Below are 19,967 nucleotides of genomic sequence, written 5' to 3' on the forward strand. Positions count from 1 at the left end.
GGCCCAGCGTCGTCTGTGTTTGGCCGGTGTAGGCTGTCATTGTAAATAAGAAATGTGTTATTTTATTTGTATTTATTTTTGAACCTTTATTTAACTAGAACAAATTCTTATTTACAATGATGGCCTACCAAAAGGCAAAAGACCTGCGGGGACAGGGGCTGGGATTTATATATATAATATAGAAATATAGAACAAAACAAGAGAAACAACACAACATTACATAAAGAGAGACCTAAAGACAACAACATAGCAAGGCATCAACACATGACAACACAGAATGGAAGCAACACAGCATGAATGACAAAACAACATGGTAGCAGCACAAAACATGGTACAAACATTATTGGGTACAGACAAAAGAACAATGGGCAAGAAGGTAGAGGCAAGTTCTTAACTGACTTGCTTAGTTAAATAAAGGTAAAAAATGCCATACGGCTGGAAGGAAGAATACATCAAGCTGTGTCTTCTCTTTTGTGGAGGCACATACTGTATGTGAATGTTTGTTGCAGACTACCTGAGTGCTAACAGGGTTGCCTACATAATGTAGCACAGGTACTATATAGACCTCTCACTGAAATCACACAAATTGTGTTTCCTGTAATATATATATATATATATATATATATATATATATATATACAGTACCAGGCAAGAGTCTAGACACACCTACTCATTCAAGGGTTTATTCTTTATTTGTACTATTTTCTACATTGTAGAATAATAGTGAAGACATCAAAACTATAAAATAACACATATGGAAGTATCATGAATTACCCAAAAAAGTGTTAAACAAATCAAAATATATTTTATATTTGAGATTCTTCAAAGTAGCCACCCTTTGCCTTATTGACAACTTTGCACACTTTTGGCATTCTCTCAACCAGCTTCATGAGGAATGCTTTTCCAACAGAGTTCCCACATATGCTGAGCACTTGTTGGCTGCTCCATCACTCTCCATCTTGATCAAATAGCCCTTATACACATCATTGTCCTGTTGAAAAACAAATTATAGTCCCACTAAGCGCAAACCAGATGGGATGGCGTATCGCTGCAGAATGCTGTGGTAGCCATGCTGGTTAAGTGTGGCTTGAATTCTAAATGAATCACGACAGTGTCACCAGCAAAGCACCCCCACACTATCACACCTCCTCCTCCATGATTCACGGTGGGAACCCCACATGCGGAGATCATCTGTTCACCTACTCTGCATCTCACAAAGACATGGCGGTTGTAACCAAAAATCTCTAATTTGGACTCATCAGACCATAGGGCTGATTTCCACTGTCTAATGTCCATTGCTCACGTTTCTTTGCCCGAGCAAGTCTCTTATTATTTGTGTCCTTTATTAGTGGTTTCTTTGCAGCATTCGACCATGAAGGCCTGATTCACGCAGTCTACTCTGAACAGTTGATGTTGAGATGTGTTTCATCATAGCGGTGGATGGTTTTTGCAACTGCACTTGAAGAAACTTTAAAAGTTCTTGACATTTTATGAATTGACTGACCTTCATGTCTTAAAGTAATGCTGGACTGTCATTTCTCTTTGCTTATTTGAACTGTTCTTGCCATAATATGGACTTGGTCTTTCATCAAATAGGGCTATCTTCTGTATACCACCCCTACCTTGTCACAACACAACTGATTGGCTCAAACACATTAAGAAGGAAAGAAATTCCACAAATTAACTTTTAACAAGGCACACATGTTAATTGAAATGCATTCCAGGTGACTACCTCATAAAGCTGGTTGAGAGAATGCCAAGAGTGTGTAAAGCTGTCATCAAGGCAAAGAATCTCAAATCTAAAATATATTTTAATTTATTTAACACTTTTATGGTTACTACATGATTCCATATGTGTTATTTCATACTTTTGATGTCTTCACTATTATTCTACAATGTAGAAAATAGCAAAAATAAAGAAAACCCTGGAATGAGTAGGTGTGTCCAAACTTTTGACTGGTTCTGTATATCAAAAACTGTCAGCATGCATCACATTTGTGTTGTGTGACTGGCTCTTTTCTGTCTATCGTAGATATAAATGTGTTTATGGAAGTTGTGTACAACTTCCTGGAAGAGAACAAAGACATGCGATGAAGGCGTACGGTTCCTAAGTCCTCTTACGAGAGTTGTTAAAGTCCATCTAACAGATTAGACCATGGTAACACAATGGTCTACAAAATAATGATCTCTAAAATGATCTCTGTCATATTTGTATTACACTTTAATAAGTAAGATACACATTACACAAAACACTGTGACGTTGATGGTAGTTTCTAAACATGCAATTTTGCAGAGACTGTTCCATTTGTCTTCTTTCAAGCGTCACACCTGGGAAAACTACAAATGGAATGTAATCATGATATAGGCTTGGAGACTCAGGCGCTTGATTATGAACAGAATGGGATGCATTTAATAGTCATTGCAGCATTACGTTTCTCTACGTGTAGATGTTGTGTGAGTCATGGGAGCTAATGCTGCCTTCTACTAGAAATGGAGAGTTCAGGTAAGGTGGGCTGGTTGCTATCTTTGAGTCTGCCGCTAAGTGAAACAAAATGTACCAAACAATTTGATGTGCTTTGTAATAAGTTAAGCCCAGGCAGATCCTTATGGTTCCTACAACACAGGTTGACTTTCCCCCGCCTTTTTTACATTTGTTTTGGACGATGTCCAGGAGACATCAGGACTACTTGGCATGACTTCTTGGCATGGCTCCTTGTGAGCTATGTTGGAAGAGATGAGAGTTGGGGTCTGCGAGGCGGTCTGTGCCGACTTTGGTCTAACACTTGAGGAAATGTCTGCTAACTGGGAGGACTGCCTTAGAGCTGGCAGCAGTCACTATGACATATGCAGCGAATGGAAATAATGCCTACAGACATACTGTCTATGGAGCAGACTGCATGAAAGCAGAATGGGATGGTATTATGTAGGCAGGCGTACAGCACAGACAGCTTTAAACACTCTAAACACACATGCACACTCCCCCTAAATAGCAGACACATGGCTGTGCAACTTCAGTAGGCGTACCTACACATGATTCCTCATAACAGCATTGCCCAGAAGTTACTGATTTGGATTGATTTCCATACCTCATATGGTTCATATCTACATCTAGTCTACCAATGATAAGAGGAGCAATTCACAAAATGGAGAGGTTTAATAGCTAAAGCAGTTATAGGAAATAGAACCATAATTCAGATAATCAGTTATAAGTAACTTTTGTGTTGTGTTTTTTTTTGTCTTCTCTACAGTTGTGTATATCTGCGGGCCTCCGGACACGTTTCTGAAAATCATGAAGCTTTTCCAGAGTGAGATCCCAGACCCTGAGAACTACGCCATCTTCTATCTGGACGTGTTTGCTGAAAGCCTAACGGAGCGCAAACCCTGGCTGAACAACGACAGCCTCTGGATTGATCCCATCAAGGTCTTCAAGGTACACTGCACTGAGACTGACAGGCAGACAGACAGACAAACATGGATGGAGACAGAGAAATATTCCTTCCATTTCATTCATTACGTTTGATTAATTTAATTTATTGCAGAATCCTTTTTGAGTAATTGTGTCCAAATACTCTGTCAATTAGTTGGTGCAGAAGTGTCAGTTCTTTCCCCCCTTCGGTAATTGGAGCCAGACAGGATCACAAGTCTGAAACTGCCATTTGGCATGTGAAATGGATGTCTTTCACTGAGGTCAGTCAATTCAAAACCTCTCATTCGTGTGTGAATCAGCAGCCTGTCCATCAAAAGAATACCTTCGCACCCCTCTGTTCCAACTGAACCTGTATTAAAAGGGAACACAAAGTTCATCAAGGTGAATGAGGTTGACCCACATGTAGCCTACGTGTATGAATTACTGTAAAGTTTTATCTTAAAACATAACAAAATGTTTGTAGACAGTAAACAAATACAAATTGCATGAGGTACAATGTATATTTTTGTTGTTTGTCACCAGCCATTGACAACCAGCTTGGAACAATTTTGGTTCTCTGATCCATAACTTAACAGTTAACGAGGTAACCTATCACATCCTTTTAATCCAACCCACAAATTTCCCCTAAACCAGGCCTACTCACTGCATTCAAGTCAGAACTGACCTTTGCTTATAATAACAATTTGTGGTCCCACAAATTGCAAAAGGAAATTGCAACATGCAAACTTCATAATGGTTCAGACTCCGGCAGGCAATAATCTGTAGAAAGGTCATAACTTCCTCCCTGCCTCTTTAATACTTGGATGGACTTAATGAAGGAGAGAGTGTTTTCTTTTCAGCTAAAAGCCACTTATGCATATTAATGAGTCAAAAAATAAGTGAGTGGGGGTACAGATGCTCCTCTTCCAATTTGGCTGTTAAATGTCACTGACTGCACTGCAGTTACTGTAGTCACCTACTTAGTATTGGAAATGTGGATTCCGGTGTTGAACTCCAAATGAAAGGTGCTACAAATGGCTTTGGATTGATAAAGAAAAGTTAGGCTAATTCACTTGACTGAGTCATCTTAATTAGTAAGTGGTGGTAAAACATGTCTGCTATTGTCTGGCAATTGCAGATCTTTTTTCTGAAGTGTTACAATACAAAAGTTTAGGGTAGAGATATCAGACTGAATATCAAGGCACTTACAGTGCCCTCAGAATGTATTCACACCCCTTTACTTTTTCCACATTTTGTTGTTACATCCTGAATTTAAAATTGTGCCACTGATCTACACACAAATACCCCATAATGTCAAAGTGGAATTTTGTTTGTAGAACATTTTTTAAATTAATACAAAATGAAAAGCTGAAATGTTTTGAGTCATTAAGCTGAATATTCCTTTGAGTTTGATGAAGTTATTAATTAGGCTTTGGATGGTGTATCAATACACACAGTCACTATAAAGATACAGGCGTTCTTCCTAACTAAGTTGCCGGAAGGGAAGGGAAACTGCTCAGGGATTTCACCATGAGGCCAATGGTGATTTTAACAGTGAATTAGTTTAATGATTTTATTATCAGAAAAATGATGATGTAACAACATTGTAGTTACTCCATTTAAATTATAGAGTGAAAAGAAGGAAGCCTGTACAGAATAAAAAATATTCCAATGCATGCATCCTGTTTGCTACAAGGCACTTAAGTAATACTGCAATAAATGTGTCAAAGAAATGAGCTTTTTGTCCTGAATACAAAGCATTATGTTTAGGGCAAATCCAACAAAACACATCACTGAGTACCACTCTTCATATTTTCAAGCATGGTGGTGGCTGCATCATGTTATGGGTATGTTTGTCATCAGCAAGGACTAGGGAGTTTTAAAAGAGAAACAGAATACAGCTCAGCACAGGCAAAATCCTAGAGGAAAACCTGGTTCAGTCTGCTTCCCAAAAGCCACTGGAAGACATTCACCGTTCAGCAGGACATAACCTAAAACGCAAGGCCAAATATACATTGGAGTTGCTTACCAAGATGACATTGAATGTTCTTGAGTGGCCTTGTTAAAGTTTTGACTTAAATCGACTTGAAAATCTATGGCAAGACTTGAAAATGGCTTTCTAGCAATAATCAACAACCAACTCGACAGAGCTTCAATAATTGTAATTTAGCAAAGCTGCTCAACCATGTCACTACTCACTTTAGCACATTTCATTGTCTATACTGTATATTAATATTATGTATATATTTCCAAACATGGCTATTTTTCTTCTTACTACCTATCTATTACTTATTATGTACTTCTTCTTTATAAATGTGCACTGCACTGTTGAGAGCTTGCAAGTAAGCATTTCACTGTACTGTTTACACCCTGTATCCTGTGCACGGGACCAATACACTGTGGTTGGATTTTAGATAAACTGAAGAACTTCGTAGAGATTTACTAATACATAGTTAATATTGATTCCTTTTATTGATGGAAATTTAAATGCACAGAAATACCGTGACAAGATCCTGAGGCCTATTTTTTGTAAGGTGTCTTTGACCAACAGACGAATATCTGTATTCCAAGCCATGTGAAATCCATAGATTAGGCCCTAACTAATTTCTTTCAATTGACTGATTTCCTCATATAAACTGTAACTCAGTGAAATGGCAATATGCTGCACATAGAACGTTGATTGCTTTTGGAAGTTGGTTGTTTATCATTACTATGTCGAGCCATTCAGCAGGATGAAGCTTATTTCAGTATATCAAGGCACAGTACAAGTCAAAACTCAAGTGATGACCTTATATTGAGTCTTTGGCAGAAAGCGTGCTTTTCCATCCAGACATAATCAAACAATATGCAACAAGACACAACTGTCATGTAATAGCAAATTTGTAACAAGTGGTGCAACTAGGAAAGAGGGATAACATAAGCAATATACAGAGTTACCACAGCTGCTCTTCTATGTTTTTGCCTTCTCTTCAAGACATTTCTATAAGTTGAAGTGCATTTGGATACAGCAGATTGTCTATTCTTCACTATAAATAATGTTGTTGCTGTTTACTCATAATGGACTTTTAATTAGACCGTTTAGATTATAAAAGAGGAGACATCTGTTCGTCATTAATCCTACTTCTGGTGTTGACAATACACTTCAAATGTCATGTTTATCATTGACATTTCCACCCAGTAGGAAATCACTCTGCATACCATTAAAAATCTGTCAAACAGTAGTTGGTACATGTTTATGATGCTCTGGGTGTAATTCCAAGCACGTCATTTGGTTATGGCAGCTCAACACCAACAATTTAAAATAGGACACTAAAATCATTCCAATCCCGATTAAAAGGAAAATGCAGTTTAGAGGTATTAGGTTCTGAGTTTAGGACCATGCAAATGCATGGGAGCGGGAGGGAATGTGGTTTGTATGTCTGGCTGGCTTGATGAAGAGTGTAGCTGCAGGGACCTGTGCAGAGGTAAAGATGGCTGTACTAGATTGCTTTGGCTAGGTAAATGCTGTTTAACTTGACATGAAACTAGAGTTTAATCCAGGTGCTGAGCAAGTGCGTAGCATCTAATTATTGTGTGACGTGTTTGTAGAATGTATAGCTCTGGGACATCCAGAGTCTGTATTAGTTGGGACTCCCTGAGTTGTGAATTGTTTTGGTGGGTTGCGACTACGGCAAAAAAAACTTTCCTGTCGACTCAGGTATATGTGTAATTTATAGGAACTCTACCCACCAGACGTGAAGTGAAATGTGTCCCTCGCTATCAAATAAACATATGAATCAACTTTTATCAAATCCGTACCATATTCCTGCTGTGTAGACAGTGGTAGATTTTGTGGTAGGATGTCTCACGTGAATTGCCTGGTCTGCTGTTTGGACAAACGTTGGATTCATGTTTATTTGATAGAGAACGATGCACAACTCAGGGATTCCAAGTATTACACAGACTACCGATGTCGTTTCCCAAAGCCAAGTCCCCTATGGACTGAGGTTGAAATTACATCCCTGTGTAATTCCACAGGAATGCTCCACTTTCTCATTGTTGTCTCTCTCTTCCGGCCAGTCTGTGTTGGTAATAACATACAGGGAGCCTGATAATCCAGAGTACAAACAGTTCCAAGATGAGCTCCACATTAGAGCTCAGAAGGACTTTGATGTGAACATAGAACCCTCTCTGGTAAGTTGTTTGAAATCCTGCCACATCTCAGCATCAGAGCCACGAAGTTTATTTGTTGAAAGGCTTTTACACCTTTGATACGATTCTCCACACTAGAAAAAAAGCACTGTGTTTTTGAAATATCTTTCAAAGGACCCAAGAGAGATCATAAATTCAGATCATTTATGCATAGTTATTAATGGACGTCTTTGATTCATGAAAAACTTCACTCTTCTTTGTGAAGATGTATAGCCTTTTGGCAGACTAAGTGTATGCAAACAGATATTTAACTAGAGACAGCCATAGACCCATGCCTATAGGGGTCAAGGTAGAATTCCAGGCAAATAGTAAACAAAGTCAATCAATCAAATGTTATTGGTCACATGCTTCATAAACAACAGGTGAAATGCTTACATACGGGCCCTTCCCGACAATGCAAAGATAACTTTTTTTAAATAATAGAAAAATAATAACACAAGGAATAGATACACAATGAGTAACAATAACTTGACTATATACACGGGGAACCAGTACCGAGTTGATGTGCAAGGGCACAAGGTAATTGAGGTAGATATGTACATATAGGTAGTGGTAAAGTGACTATGCAACAGGATAGATAATAAGCAGTAGCAGCAGCATATGTGATGAGTCAAGTGCAACAAGGGTCAATGTAGATAGTCCAGGTAGCTATTTGGCTAACTATGTAGCAGTCTTATGGCTTGGGGCTAGAAGCTGTTCGGGTTCCTGTTGGTTTCCGACTTGTTTCAGACATGAAGATCATGAAGAATACTCTCTTGCTGGCTTATGTACAGACCTCCATTCCATTCCTTTCAGATGGATTTCATCGCTGGCTGCTTCTATGATGGCTTTGTGATGTATGCTAAGGCCTTGGAGGACACGCTAGCTGAGGGGGGCTCCCAGAACGATGGAATCAGCATCACACAGAGGATGCAAAACCTGCGATTCTGGGGTGAATATTATGAGTTGATCATGGTGATGTGTTTAGTTGACTTTGCATTCATCTATTTGGTGTCAATTGGGAAGGAAAAAGGTATTGCATTTGTTAAACCCATTGTTGCATTATGAGTGATATGAAATGTCTAAATGTGAAGGTTTTCTGTGTTTAAGGGGTTACAGGACTTGTGACCACAGACAAAAACAATGCCAGGAACACTGATTTTAACCTCTGGGCAATGACAAACCAGGAATCTGGAGAGTATGGGGTAAGTGATACTTCTGCAGGTAGATCAATTTAAGCAAGACATCTAAAGCTTGTCTATTTTGGAAGCCACTCACAGAAAGACACAACTTGCTATTTTGTTTTCAGGCTTTGTTTTTCTGGCAAGTTAACTGTACAGTTGTGTTCAGGTCATGATACTTATTACTATTTCAAAAAGGACCAATAGTTTATAAACATTACACAATACATTTGTTGCTAATTTACCATAGTGGTAGACAGTGCACCATTATTTTATACTGTTTGAATTGTGGTCTGAAGTGCACACAATGCACAGTGGTGGGGACTGCAGCTCATGGCTCTGACTGGCTCAGATAGACTGATCACTTTGGCATCATCATGAGATTTGAGCTGCATGTAATGATGTCATGCAAATATGCTTTGATGAGTGGCCATATGTTCACTATGGCAAAGGTACTTTTAGGTTCGTTTTGAGTGTGATTTACAAGAGAACCCTTAAGAGTTCTCCAAGTAAACATTTGGCATTATCAATATGTGTTTTCCTATGTGAACTTTCATTAACAGTGTTCATGTTCGAATTCCTGCTTTTACAATATCCCACAGAGGTGATGAGGGATGCAGATTATTTATACAGTCTTATTTATAGTTATTGTTTATGGCTCTAGCCAACATTTCCATAGACATTTATGTTTCTAAACTACAAAAATATATGTTGTCAAAAGATCAATTCTTTTACTTTATGGTTATTATATTTTATATTTCAGTGGTAAATACTAGTAATGAGTGAGAGCGGTGCTTTTTTGGGGACTGGTCTAATCTGTTACAGATGTTGCTGTAATTACTGTAACAACAATTTCCCTCGAAATTCCTCTCCACATAATTAATTATGTGGCGCTGAAATCCCAATGCTTTGCTTGGGAATTGCCAAGATGCCATCAATGTAATTAAAAGTAAATGTTCAACATCATGCAAAGGCTATTACTGTTTGGGAGATACAGTATTCTGGAGTACGGTACTCTTTTAATGATAAGATGTGTAAAAAATGAACATTTCCCTGAAATTCAAATGAAGATATTTGTTTATCTTGTCTTGTGCTCTACAAACACTTCCATGACTCTCTGAACTGTTCCAGAGTTGCTCTCTGGAGGACACAAATGTTACAGATTGATCAGCAAGTCCACTAACCTAACCAAAACTTCCCAATGTGAATAAATAGCTGATTAGAAAGCCACAGTTCTGTAGAAACCAGCAACTAGTGAATCCATTGATAAATGGTTGAGTTGAGTGGTCCTCCTGCTCCACAACAAACGGTTACAACCTGCATTGTTTTTACATCCCTCTGAGTGGGGCTGCCCTTCCCCTTCACAGACTGGCTAGCAGTGAGACCCAACATGCCTGTTTGGCCCTCCACTAAGGAGGCAGGCTAAACTGACATTCTCCAGCAACTGGTTAGAGACATGGGAGTCATGTTTCACAATGCCCTTCTGTGAAAAGGGAAGCTATTGACTGGGCTGACAAATCCCATAGCATCAAACAATAAACCTCCCATTGCTAGAGCTGAAAGGCCACCATTTCTCAGACAACCTTTTCCAAACAGCTAATTTGTCTGAAAATTTGCCAGTTCTGTTAAGTCAACAATATTGTGTCTTGCTATACATATTAGTATATGTTAATGTTGAATATTTTAGTCACATAGTTATTTATTATGGGACATGCCCCAAAAAATCATGCCAAAGATTTGCTTTTTCACTGATGGGCTCATATGTTTTAAAGGCACTGAAAAAGAGTAACGGCTATTTTAATATTCAGCTTTAATGCTACTGTGAATTTAAACAGGCACTCATTAGAGTAATACTGTGATTTGTGCTCTTATTTGAAGTGGGAGAAAACAGCTCATTTGAATTAGGTAACATGCTCCATTTTCATCCCTCTAAATGTATCATTTGGCCATGGGAATTTCTGCCATCGCGTTTGTAAAAATTGCATGAACTTTTTCTTGATGTTTTGCAGCTTGTGGCCCATTACAATGGAACTAACAAAGAGATAATCTGGTCCTCAACGGAGAGGATTCATTGGCCCAAAGGAAGCCCACCTCTGGATAACCCACCGTGTGTCTTCTCTTCTGATGACCCCACCTGTGCTGATGGTATGTAAAGTAGGCTGGCTCCTGTACAAGTGATTCATAGGTAAGTCAGGTGCTTATATAGTAGTACAGCAGTTTGACTAATTCTGCCACATGTTGTACCATCTGCGTTGATTCTATTTCATGTGCAACATGTTTTTTCATGGAAGGAACATATGGATGAAAAAATGTGGCTACTGTAGAAAGAGCAACATTTGTTATGAAGTAATATACATGTATTAGCAAATAAATAATAATTAGGTTGGCCACTGCAATGTGTTGATATGGTATCTATAGATATTGAATGAGGGGGAGAGTGTTGAGAAGTAACGATCTCTCCAAATAGAGTCCATCCACAAATAATTATCTGACTTGTGAGTCTGGCTGTCTCAGTGGTATATGAGGAAGACAGGAGGGAGACACTCATGCACGATGATATATTACAGTATGCCTGCTGAACAAGGTTAAGAGGCAGACAGGATTCTGCCATGTCTAGGAATGACCTTCTGACTCAGGTAGCATGAGTTAGACTGAAGGAGAACTGTAATGGAGCCACGCAGAGGGTCACTTATAGGAGGATGGTTGGAAAAGGCACATTTGAAAAACTGAGGTGATGCAGCAAGTGGTTACATATATCTCCAAGACACCAATTTAGGCCAGTGTGAGTTTAATTTAGGCCAGTTTGTTTAATTTAGGCCAGTTTAATTTAGGCCAGTTTGTTTATTTTAGGCCAGTGTGAGTTTGATTTAGGTCAGTTTGTTTAATTTAGGCCAGTGTGAGTTTAATTTAGGCCAGTGTGAGTTTGATTTAGGCCAGTGTGAGTTTGATTTAGGTCAGTTTGTTTAATTTAGGCCAGTGTGAGTTTAATTTAGGCCAGTGTGAGTTTGATTTAGGCCAGTGTGAGTTTAATTTAGGAGAGTGTTAGTTTAATTTAGGCCAGTGTGAGTTTAATTTAGGCCAGTGTGAGTTTAATTTTGGCCAGTGTGAGTTTGATTTAGGTCAGTTTGTTTAATTTAGGCCAGTGTGAGTTTGATTTAGGTCAGTTTGTTTAATTTAGGCCAGTGTGAGTTTGATTTAGGCCAGTGTGAGTTTAATTTAGGCCAGTGTGAGTTTAATTTAGGCCAGTGTGAGTTTAATTTAGGCCAGTGTGAGCTTAATTTAGGCTAGTGTGGAAGTACAATATGTTATTTTTAGGAAACGTTACTGGTGGATATTATGTCTGTAAGTGCTGGCTAATATAGAATACCCTAAAACTACAATTAAACGGTGAGTCTCAAATAGCCGCCTGTTCCTTTTAATATACGGCACATTTCAGCAGATAAAAGTCTGTTTCAAATAAACACCTGGTCTAAATGAATTATTTACAAGGCGACCATACTATTACTAAAAGTATCCCTGAGAGCTCGATTTTGGGACCTGTCCTCTTTACTATTTATATAAATAATATTGGTCTATTTTCAAAAACCTGCAACATTCATCTGTATGCAAATGTCACTGTTATATACGCTATTGCCCCTATGGCTGACCAGGCTATGCTGGAGCTGCAATCTGATTTTGTTTCCTTGCAAAAAGTCCTTGTTAATTTAAAAAAATGGTCCTTAATGCGGGAAAACTAAATGTACGATGTTTTCTAATGATATTTCAGAAGGCTTTACACATTCATACATTGGTTGGTTCTTTCATCGAGCAGGTTCCCTCCTATAAATATCTGGGGTTTTTGGATTGATAATAATTTGATGTTTAAAAAACATACGGATGAGCTAGTTAGAGATTTAAAGTAGGCTTCTTTTATAGAAATATATCATCCTTCTCCCTGAACAGCAGAAGGCAGATTGTACAGTCAACTTTCCTGACAGTTCTTGACTACGGTGACACCATTTATCGGAATGCAGCAGCCACTACTCTTAAACCTTTGGATGTCGTCGACCATAGTGCCCTTCGCTTTATCACAGGTGATAGTTTTAATACGCATCACTGTATCCTATGTCAAAAGGTTGGCTGGTCCTCATTAAAGTCCCGTAGATCACTTCATTACTAAATTTTTGTTTACAAAGCTCTACTATACACGCTTCCGAATGACCTAACTTCGTTGTTAGGTCTTGGTTAACTCTTGAGATTCCTCGGGTCTCCATCGAACTAGGTAAATCCGCTTTTAGTTACACATTTTGGACTCCCTGGTGCCACTAGGGAATTTTGAAAACCCTGATGAGTTTTGATTGACATTAATAATTTGTTTATGATGTGATGTTCAAATGTAATGTTGTTTTCAGGGAACCATTGAAAATTAGACCCTGGTCTCAATTGGGCCCCCCTGATTAAATAAAAGTTTTAAAAAATATTATGAATTGTTTGCGAGGTTTAATGTTTGACTTATTACATTAAATAATTCAGTAATGATTGGAAAAATGATGGCAATCATCTGTTTTTATCGCCAGTAAGAAACTGCTAGCCATTGGCTGCTAACCAATGTTCCTTAAAAAAAAATCAGCACTGAGCATATTTCAAGTCTGCGGAGCACAAACTTGAACATTGTGAGAATGCAGTGCGAGTTTACTGAGTGAGCGTTTACTGTGAACACTGAGGCGGTACCCAAGTAGGCTACTGAGGATATTTGATCATAATGTAGGCCTACCAGAGTGGCCTAGCATCAAAAACAATGGAGAAAATGCATCCCTTAACAATTTTATCATTCACCCTACAGTAGCAGTCAATGTCTGGTGTTCAATGTAGGCCTACATTCCATGAGACTTTTGAAAAAACAAAAACATGCAGGACTTGTCCTTCAGACAAGGAGATGACTGAAAATGTTGTTGTGTTGTTTGATGCAAAAAATACCTTTACAAAATAAAATGCATTATTATTCCCATACCATTATCACAGTGAATCAGACAAATTATCTAACCCTCTGCCTATTGGCTACTTAGCTTATTCAAGCCGGTCTCAAAATACAACACTGCCCCTTTAAGAAAAAAAAAGCTCTTTACCCAACTCACTTTTCAAATATGTCTAGAATTGTAAGAATTTTGTGCTCTTGCAGGAAGCAATCACTCCCTTATTGCTGACTACAAATGATCTATAACTGGGCTAATAACTCACTAACTAGTAAAGGATATGAACAAATGTACACACATGGCTACGTGCAGCTCTTGCTTTTATCTCAAAACAAGTGCATCTACTCATGACCGCTCATGCTGTAAACACAGTCTAGATCAAAGTACAACCTACAACCAAATCTCTTGCATTGTTAGTTTTGTTTTGGTATGTTGCATTGAAAGTGGATAATATTGCATTGATTCGATCACAATTGCCACAATAAAGGGAAACGTTGATAGTGTTAACAGGGAAAACTCTAGAACATTGGTCACCAAACTTTTGGAGTCAAGATCATCTTCTGAGTCAAAATGCAAGCCGAGATCTACCGCTCAGTAATTTTTTAAACATGACTTAGCCTATGAAACATTAACCATTTAAAAACTGTACTGTAGCAATGAGGTTTGTACAGTAAGCTATAGGCCCTGCCTGTAAATGATCTACGCATATTGGCTTTGCTTGAATTGCCCTGCCAATGCATTATTTAAACATTTGAGGTAGGCTATATGAACACACCGGTAATAGATCCATTGTTGTATTACTTGTGAGGCACAGCTGAGGGAGCATAAATTTAAGTAATTCATGTTGTTACTCCTATGAGCAGAGAAAGTGAAATATTCCTTGATATAAAAAAAGACCCAAGCCACTAATAATAACAACAACGCAAGCCTATAGATACACTTTCATACTCATTCCTTACTGCTGCAGTGCTTGTTGTAGCGCTGAGTGGAAATATGAAGAACACACATTTTATGCCTTATAAAAGTGTTGAATACAAAGTGTTGACAGTGCTGAGTAAGAACTTAAACATAGACTGTCAAAGAGCGAGTGAGTTCATCTCTAGTATCTCTCTAGTTTTGAAATCTCATAGTATCAACTTTGCTATAGCTTTCTTTTATTCCTGCTACTTTACTGCAGACACGGTAGTCCAATTGACCAGCGTTAGGCCTATAGTGTACTTGATTTGCTCTCGGGCCTGGCGGGAAGGCAGAGTTTGTACCTTCTACCATATGAAATGGTTCAAAATGGCAACAGTTCGCCTGCAAGGCAGCTGAATCAAGTGTATCTACCGCCATCAGCCCGAGACAAATATAAAAAATAGGAACACAAGGCTTTATTGTTGGGTTTTTTACAGAAATGTTTGGCAATCGACTTAGAATGCCTTGGACATCGACCAGTCGATCGCGATCAACCGGTTGGTGACCAACCTTGTGCTTCTCTCTGTGGGCTAAGTGGCAGGCCCCGGGGAGCTGCGAGGTAGTCTCGGCAGGCCCCCGGGGAGCTGCGAGGTAGTCTCGGCAGGCCCCCGGGGAGCTGCGAGGTAGTCTCGGCAGGCCCCCGGGGAGCTGCGAGGTAGTCTCGGCAGGCCCCCGGGGAGCTGCGAGGTAGTCTCGGCAGGCCCCCGGGGAGCTGCGAGGTAGTCTCGGCAGGCCCCCGGGGAGCTGCGCGGTAGTCTCGGCAGGCCCCCGGGGAGCTGCGAGGTAGTCTCGGCAGGCCCCCGGGGAGCTGCGCGGTAGTCTCGGCAGGCCCCCGGGGAGCTGCGAGGTAGTCTCGGCAGGCCCCGGGAAGCTGCGAGGCAAAAGTAACCTATCGGCACAGTTAAAAGGAGAATAATTATTCTGGCATACCCAGTGGGGAGCTGCGAAGGTAGTCTCTGGCAGGCCCCCATGTTGCGTTCAGTGATTTAAGGGAGAATATATTCATTTCAGGAAAGCATTGTGGAGTTTTAATACTATTGATTTTTGAAAGCATCATTTGGTTTTGAAAACAAATGTTATAAATCTTGAAATGTTAATAAAAGGATAAATGTGTACATTGCTGTGTTTCCCTGTATTTTCAGGTCATCTTCCAGTGCTGGGGATTGTAGCTGTCGGGTCTGGCTTAGCCCTCATCATTTTTGGAATCTCCAGCTTCCTCATTTACAGGTGAGTTGTTTTGTTCAATCAGGCTTGTGCTCTGAAGACCAAGCAGTGAAATTAACATCTTTCATCTTGGAGGGAGGTAGAGGTAGAGGGAGGGGAGACAGAGAGGGAGAGGGAGAGGGAGGGAGGGATAGAGGAAGGGAGGGAGAGAAGGGGGGAGAGCGAGAGAGAGAGAGAATTGATGTGCTTCAAAGAGGATTTATTAGGAGCACAACTATAGGTGCCAGCATGAAATGCACATGATTGTTGCCAGGAGCAACCACTCAGCAAGTGATGGTGGAAAAGTAAAGCAGAAAAGTATGTCACTTCCCAAGGTAAACTCAGTTACAATATCTGGCCTAAATATTTGAACAACCACATAGTTACGCTCACATAATAGTAATTAACACGTTCCTTTGTTATTATTCTTTACATTGAATGTAGACAGAGACCTTTGCTTGATCTCCAGTCGCATTCTATGAACTTTGCTATGAACCTGTTTGTGAAATGAAATAGAGTTCCGGTGAGCTTTCGGAAATAAGTTCTAGTTTTTCAGAATTGGATTTTTAAATGCGGAGGCTAGAAACACCCACATGTGCTTGTGCATCTGCTGGGGAAATGATTGGTACTCTCAACCCTGTCTATGTAGGGGCTGCATTCGGTCTTCAACAAGGTCTAGAGGGCTGCTCTGAAAATTGGTTATACTTCCTCGCCGTTAAAATTAGCAAAAAGCCATTGTTTCTGGAATTTCCGAAACTGCCTGAATGTCTAGCTTTAATTTATGTGATTATTGGCGAGCTGGACACAGTCAAGGAAATGTATGAATGTAGGTCAATTTTCATTTCTACACTGTTTCGATTTGGTTTTAGTCATTTTATAGTATGTCGAGTTAGTTTTCCCAATATTATTTTTACTTAGACCACCCGTGGTCCGGACATTTGACACCCCTTACTTATCTAGAGCGACATGTAAATGTTCACACATGCTCTTCATGCAGATATCGTTATGCATCTACTGTCACCCCTAATATTCTCCGTCACAGGTGGAACACTGATCTGAGCAGATTATTTGTTGCACGTAATAAAATGGTTTGTTCCAATATGAAAAACATTAAGATCCACAACATTTATTCCATGGGACAAAAACTAGGTCAGGTATGACTGTGAGAGGAGTAGGGTCCAGAGACATGTTGGACAAAACCCACTGAGTCGATGATGGCTCCAAAAGCCTTTTGGAGTGGGTCTGTGGATTACCGGTTGAGCTCCACAACATTATCTGCAATTCCATGGGAAACCGTGAGAAAGTTGTCCGCTGTATACTGTGCCAGGGGTTTATACTACGTATTGTACTGTGATTTCATGAGTAGAGCTGGGTCATTTTACACTGTAAATTGAAATTTGACATGTTGGACAAAATCCGGGATATGGTCACTAGGCGAGCACGAGCGGCTCAATTAGAAGGCATCAGTAAATTCATCGAACTCATATTAGTTATGTTTAATTTCAAAACATTAATTGGCCTCCTTCTATTTGCCAGGATTTTAAATGACCAAATCTATATAATTACTTTCACAGTTAGATACTAGTTAGATACTAGGTATTCCTCAGGAAATAGGCAGAATTGCATTTCTGCAGTGAAACATATGTTTGGGTCATTGGCTTTATATGAAACTCCATTATTTGGCTATATAGGGTTCTGTTATAGGGGTTGTGAACAAGCACATTTTCTCAAAGACTTCACAATTTAAGGTGTCATTTCCTTCCATGTGTATCTTACAACATTCAAAGAAGGGTCATCTTGGCTTTCTAATAAAGACTGACTGGGTTTAAATGTGTGTGAAGTGCAGAGTTGGGTAGGTTACTTTCTAAATGTAATCTGTTACAGTTACTAGTTACCTATCCAAAATTGTAATCAGTAACGTAACTTTTCGATTACCCGATCTCAGTAATGTAATCTGATTACATTCAGTTACTTTTAGATTACTTTCCCCTTAATTAACTTCTTGGTGACAGGAGGGCACTATTGAGTAGGTTGGATGAATAAGGTGCCCAGTGTAAACTGCCTGCTACTCTGTCCCAGATGCTAATATATGCATATTATTAGTGGTATTGGATAGAGTACACTCTGAAGTTTCTAAAACTGTTTGAATGATGTCTGTGAGTATAACAGAACTCATACGGCAGGCAAAAATCTGAGAAAAATCCAACCAGGAAGTGGGAAATCTGAGGCTTGTAGTTTTTTAACCCAGCCCCTATTGTAGATACAGTGGGATATTGCTTCCACTAGATGTCAACAGTCTTTAGAACATTGTTTGAGGCTTCTACTCTGAAGTGGGACAGAATGAGAGAGGAATGAGTCAGAGGTCTGCCAGCAGTCACGCGCTGGTCACGCGCATTTCACATGAGAGGTATCTCCCATTCCTTTGCTTTTCTGAAGAAAAACATCCTTAAGATTGATTCCATACATCGTTTGACAAGTTTCTACGGGCTGTAACGGAACTTTTTTTAACTTTTCGTCCGACGTTTGGCTGGACCTGAACGCGCTTTTGGATTTGTTTACCAAACGCCCTAACAAAATAAGCTATTTGGACATTATCGAACAAAACAAACATTTATTGTGGAACTGCGAATCCTGGAAGTGCATTCTGATGAATATCATCAAAGGTAAGTGAATATTTATCATGCTCTTTTTGACTAATGTTGACTACCCAACATGGCAGATATTTATTTTGGCTGGTTTGGGCTCTGAGCGCCGTACTCAGGTGATGGTTTTCCGTAAAGTTTTTTTGAAATCTGACACAGCGGTTACATTAAGGAGAAGTGTATCTAAAGTTCCATGCATAACACTTGAATTTTCATCAACATTTATAATGAGTATTTCTGTGAATTCATGTGGCCCTCTGCACAATCACTGCATGTTTTAGAACTACTGAACGTAACGCGCCAATGTAAAATGATTTAAAAAAATATAAATATGCACTTTATCGAACAAAACATACATGTATTGTGTAACATGACGTCCTATGAGTGTCATCTGATGAAGATCATCAAAGGTCAGTGATTAATTTTATCTCTATTTGTGCTTTTTGTGACTCCTCTCTTTGGCTGGAAGAATGGCTGTGTTTTTCTGTGAGTTGGTGGTGACCTAACATAATCGTTTTTGGTGCTTTCGTGGTAAAGCATTTTTTAAATCAGACACTGTGGCTGGATTAACGAGAATTGTATCTTTAAAATTGTAGAAAACACTTGTAGGCTTGAGGAATTTGAATTATGAGATTTTTTTTGTTTTGAATTTGGCGCCCTGCACTTTCAATGGCTGTTGGCGAGGTGGGACACTACCATCCCACATATCCCAGCGAGGTTTAGAGGCATTAGAAGAAGACAGAATTGTAGATTACCAACAGAATCTATTGCAAGATAAATCAATGTTAAAGTTTAAATAGCTGGCCATATATGGATGTTAGATTTAAATTTATGAGTTGGTTATGTAGGCTTCTTCTAACCTAATCGCTTTCTACTACATATAATAATACAATTCAATTATATATTTACATTAAAAACCAAAGGCTAACAGAATTCCAGTCATTACAATAAATGATATACCCCTTGATCTTCAACAATAGGACGTGGAAATATGAAAGTATAGATTAGCCAAATTATTTTACCTGAGAATAACCCCAAAACTAAGGATTTATAAGACAGCCCTACTCTGTTGTTTATGATTTTGTTTTCATGGAGGACTGATTGGGCTCATTGGTTCAAGTTGAAAAATAAATGCTGCGCTCATGGAATGGCATGCTTTGAGCACTACTGAAAAGGGCTATTTTCATTTGGAAAATGAATGTCATATGCTGCATAGGCCCATTGTTTACCTTTTTGTTGGTGACACTTTGATATCTTGACAATATGCAGCAGTTTAAAGGGCAAATCCACAGATGACACAATAACAAAACGGTCGCCCCTCCTCTGTTTTGGTAAAAAGCTAAGGGATGGGCCTGGAGAAATATAACCACTCTCAGATTAACAGACAGAGCTATGGATGCAAAGATTGACCATCCATGATATCAAAATTATTGTTTTAACCATGGTATGAGGCTAT

At 39.2% G+C, this 19,967-nt stretch overlaps 1 protein-coding gene across 2 annotated transcripts in view; it reads left to right on the forward strand.

Annotated features, from left to right (window-relative positions):
• The window catches only part of LOC124048988 (atrial natriuretic peptide receptor 2-like), a 57,556-nt gene that overhangs the window by 4,568 nt on the left and 33,021 nt on the right, over positions 1-19,967 (forward strand). For both annotated transcript variants that reach the window (XM_046370237.1, XM_046370238.1), the window contains exons 2-7: positions 3,249-3,430; positions 7,466-7,579; positions 8,393-8,528; positions 8,687-8,781; positions 10,767-10,902; positions 15,809-15,893. In XM_046370237.1, coding sequence (XP_046226193.1) covers positions 3,249-3,430; positions 7,466-7,579; positions 8,393-8,528; positions 8,687-8,781; positions 10,767-10,902; positions 15,809-15,893 — 748 coding nt within the window. The remainder of the gene's footprint in view (positions 1-3,248; positions 3,431-7,465; positions 7,580-8,392; positions 8,529-8,686; positions 8,782-10,766; positions 10,903-15,808; positions 15,894-19,967) is intronic.

This window comes from Oncorhynchus gorbuscha, linkage group LG11 (assembly GCF_021184085.1).
Source record: "Oncorhynchus gorbuscha isolate QuinsamMale2020 ecotype Even-year linkage group LG11, OgorEven_v1.0, whole genome shotgun sequence".
NCBI classification, from domain to species: Eukaryota; Metazoa; Chordata; class Actinopteri; order Salmoniformes; family Salmonidae; genus Oncorhynchus; species Oncorhynchus gorbuscha.